Below are 4,674 nucleotides of genomic sequence, written 5' to 3' on the forward strand. Positions count from 1 at the left end.
TGTTGTCATTTTAAATAAAAAATAAAAAAATTTAAATAAAAACAAATAAAGTAAATATTAATTAATAAATAAAAAATAAAATATAAATAAATATGATTAGTTATAGTTTAAAAAATTTTCTCTGAATGAATTGCTTTTACAATAATTATTGCTGTACAATAAATAAAAAATAAATTTGAAACACATTAAAAAAATTAACATAATAAGAAGATTGAAAAAGTCAGAAAAAGTAAAAAATCTACATGCTCGATATCAACTGCGCTAAAAGTATTTGCAAGCATTTTTATTGTTTAAAAGATTTTATAGAATTTTAACAATGTAACGCTTAACTTTTATGTACATACAGTACAAATTCTAACTTCCTACTAAATTAGATAGGAATTATACTCGTAGAATAAATAAGTTAAGTTTTTAAAAAAACATAATAGTTCATTGGAAAAGACGACAAAACTGACTTAATTTTTTTGAGTAAAATACACGCAATAATATAGCGTTCTTATTTCGTGAGCCTGCATATTATATATATATATATATATATATATATATATATATGTATATATTTATGTATTATAAATAAATTAATTGTTTAATAACAATTATACATTACATACTGTATCTATGTAGCGAATGTGTATGGTGTACAACTGGGCAATAGCAGGTTTCTTTGGTACAATCTAGAAATATTTTTTAAATATAAGTAAAAAGAATTAATTGAAATGGATTAATGTAAAAAAGAATTACCGAAAATGTCCCATCCACAAAAATTTCACATGCTTCAGATAGTACTTTTAATAATACATCATTACTAAAAATAAGTGCTACTTTGTTATCAGACGATTTAGCACAACCTTTATAAATATTACTTGTAGGTATATACGTTTCTAATTGTTTGTGCAAATCATGTAAATCATTAGGAATATCTGGACGTGATTTGGCCTTGTGACGGCTGAGAATAGATTTCATGCTACTGTATGAAATATATGGTGCAACTCTCAAATTATTGCAAGAAACTGTATCAAATACATGTTTAGAAGATTTCGTTGTTTCTTTACACAATTGAATCATTTCTTTTTTCATTTTATGAATTTCAACAACATATTGATCTTCTGAATGATTATGTTTATGTTTCAAATTATAAGATTCTCCTTCTTTTTCTATGACTGCAGAGCATTTCTCAATCTTACGCTTCGAGCAACGATATATATTACTATATCTTTTGTCCATATAGTAGGTATAATTGTTATAAACATATAATTGAGATCCATTTCGTTTTCCTTCTATAATCTCCATCTGAAAACGTAATAAATAAAAGTATAAGTATACTATGCTCAACAAAAATTAGAGTCTAAAAGCAATTATTTATTAATTATGTTTTAATTTATCAAAAATTTGAAATTTAGAGATGTCATATTAATCCTTTTCTATAACACGCAAGGAAAATATTGCTACCGTTTTTTTTGTATACTTGCGCAGTTAGATAACATAATATTTGTGCAATAATAAAACAATAGTTACATTAATTGCTATTTATTACAGGTTAAAGCATTTAGATTAAGAACATGATGCCTTTCTTATATTTTATATACGAGATTCTTTTTAATAACAACATTCTATACACTGAGTAATTGACATACATGCAAGTTCTTTCTTGATAAAACCGTTATATTACTGAAAAACTATAAAAAATGTCAAGTAAGAGGTAGCTGTTGCAAATAAAGCACTTAAAACGTGTTATGATAGTTTATATGGATATGCAGATCAGCAATATTGTTAGGTAAGATTTTTCGCACATGCACAGGAAACGGTGCATCAATCAAATGTGTAATACAGGCAGAAAGATGTGTCCCTGAAGGCCTATTTTGTAATTCTTAATAATAGTTTCGTTGTAATGTCGTTGCGCAACTTTGTTATTATACATTATATCTACACAACAATGTTATAACAATAACGAAACTGTTAAGAGTTACAGTTACAGAATAAGGTGTAAATCGCTGGTAAAATTTTTCTGAAAATTCTTATGGGAAGTATTACCTTTATTCCTCTATTTCGTTTAACTTTTAAAAGTAATCGATGTCAATTAGTTGAACTCCAACTCCAACTCCAATAATAAATGGCACCCGACTCTTAAATTGTCGACACGACCAAAGTGAATTAGTTGAAACAATTAGGTAATTTTTCTTGAACCCGTCAAACTTTCTGCGTCCATAAATGATAAAAGTGATATACTCCATTTGTCTAGAGCATAGACTTATAAGATAGACTGCGCAGTGCACGCTCTATTGTTCTCGGTGAGGCAGAAGCTAGAGTGAGAGAGCTACAGTCCACACTTTTCTTGTCCTTGTTCAATCGTTGGTGGGGAGAAGAAAAGAGGGGTGACTCGCGCCGCGCCGGCCGCCGTCAGCCGTGCCGACTCGGGAAACGAAAGAATATAGACTTATAAAACTTAACAAAACTGCTATTTAATATTTTGCTATTCTGATACTATTTTCACTATAGTGAGAAGTAACTTACTTCTACATTTGATACACTAACACAATTAAATGTAACACATGTATGTATGTACGTATATGAATTTTAATATGGCGACGAAATGTTGCAAGTTATTCCATTCAGCGAACCTGGCAGTACACGGAACATTTTTTGTGCTCGCTTTCAATCTATGGAGTTACGTGATTATGTCTCCTTATTCATACTTCAGAGAGATGAGTGGCGATCGTGGCGCGAGGAGCAGCTTTATAAGCTAGAGATCCGGGTTCAAATCTACCCAAAATAATATAACACTGAAATTGATTTTAATTTCGGAAGCGATCGCCGCCTCTCGGAAGGCAATGGCAAACCACTGAGAGTATCTTTGCCAAGAGAACCTCTTCTTAAAAAAAAAAAATGGCCGTTCGGAACCGGCGTTAAAATGTAGGTCCCGTATATCTGCGTAAAAGTGTAAATAGCGCACATCGCAGAAATACGAGAAGAGGTCACTGCGCTCTGTCAAGAGTAGTAGGACTATTGATTGATTCATACTTCATGTTCCCGGCATAACATTCCCGGTCTTAAGCTCGGAGCACATGAAATAGGCACATAAAAAGGCATAAGCATAGCATAAGACGGCTAGACCAATGAGTAGCCAGCATAAAGTCGCCATATTGATTTACATAAGATTATTATTGGTCTAGCCGCCTTATGCTTTGCTCATGTTTCATTAAGCATTTCATGTGCTCCAGGCATTAGGCCAATGACAATCTTATGTAAATCATGGCGACTTTAGTTGGATACTCATTGATCTAGTCGCCTTATGTTGTATGTACATACTTATGCTTTCTTGTGCACTTTATGCACAGTATAACCAGTAGGTCCACTTAGAGACAATATAATAAGAGACAGGCCAATTTTCTAGTTGGATAGAAAATGGCGGACATAAAGTCTTACGTGTTAAGTGTGTAGGTGTGTAGGCCGAGACAGCTTTTGTATAATGTAAGGCATAAGAGAATCAACCAATCAGAGTATGAAAACTAGTGTATTACTAGTCACAGATTGGCTGCACCATTTCATATCCAACTAATCAAGAATTGGCTCAACATTGGCCAGTCTCTTATTATAGTGTCTCTACTCCAGGTCCACTCAGCAAAAAACTGAGTCTTCGCGCAGGTATCCTCGCGCAACTTTTGTTTTGGGTTGGATCCAATAAAATGCAAGACGATAGGAACGTACACACGGGGACATTAATGCCTAGACATCTGAAGTTGCATGCATATCGGGGCATATTCGGAATGCGTGCTTCTCTCTAGATATTCACGCATCGTGACTGTTGGTTATTTGAAAAAGCGCCAATGCTGTAATAATATTTGTATAACCTTTATCCGTGTCTACAGAAAAATAATAAGATAAATAATAAAATAATAATAAAAAATAACTTTATATCTTTTACAAAAATAAAATATTTTACTTTAAAAGCATTATAATTTTTAAAGCTATAAAACATAGTTATAGCTTTTGCAATGTGTTTATTTTCGGTATTCAGATTTGAAAGTGTCATTCATGCATTTGATCCGTACTTACTATATTTACTTCAATTATCGCATCACAAAATATTTAGGTGAAAATGGATTTTACAGTTTTCAATTGGTTCGACAATTGTGTTTGTTATCCACTTGACAGGATAAGAGGTTAGAGACGCCGTTGTACAAATATGCGTTTTGTTCCCTACCAAATATCATGAGCAGTTTTGTCAATTCTGTCACAATGGGAGTAAATAGCAGCAGAAAATTACCTAAACTATGTATTAGCTAAATTTTGCGATTTACTGCTTAAAAAGAGTAATAAAAATTTTTTATTACTCTTTTTAAGCAGTAAATCACAAAATTTAGCAAAAAGAGTAATAAAAATTTTTTATTACTAGTGGATAACAAACACAATTGTCGAACCAATTGAAAACTGTAGAATCCATTTTCACCTAAATATTTTGTGATGCGATAATTGAAGTAAATATAGTAAGTACGGATCAAATGCATAAATGACACTTTCAAATCTGAATACCGAAAATAAACACATTGCAAAAGCTATAACTATGTTTTATAGCTTTAAAAATTATAATGCTTTTTAAAGTAAAATATTTTATTTTTTGTAAAAGATATAAAGTTATTTTTTATTATTATTTTATTATTTATCTTATTATTTTTC

The 4,674-nt window shown here is 31.0% G+C and overlaps 1 protein-coding gene across 1 annotated transcript; it reads right to left on the reverse strand.

Moving 5' to 3' along the window:
- Positions 1-596: 596 nt before the first annotated feature.
- LOC105456045 lies at positions 597-2,232 on the reverse strand. Its single transcript, XM_011699818.1, has 3 exons — positions 2,032-2,232; positions 742-1,290; positions 597-674 (listed from the first exon to the last, which is right to left on the reverse strand). Exons 2-3 carry the CDS (start codon positions 1,288-1,290, stop codon positions 597-599), a joined length of 627 nt encoding a protein of 208 aa, XP_011698120.1. The 5' UTR covers positions 2,032-2,232.
- Positions 2,233-4,674: the final 2,442 nt, after the last annotated feature.

This window comes from Wasmannia auropunctata, unplaced genomic scaffold (assembly GCF_000956235.1).
Source record: "Wasmannia auropunctata unplaced genomic scaffold, wasmannia.A_1.0 LD335795.1, whole genome shotgun sequence".
Taxonomy (NCBI): Eukaryota; Metazoa; Arthropoda; class Insecta; order Hymenoptera; family Formicidae; genus Wasmannia; species Wasmannia auropunctata.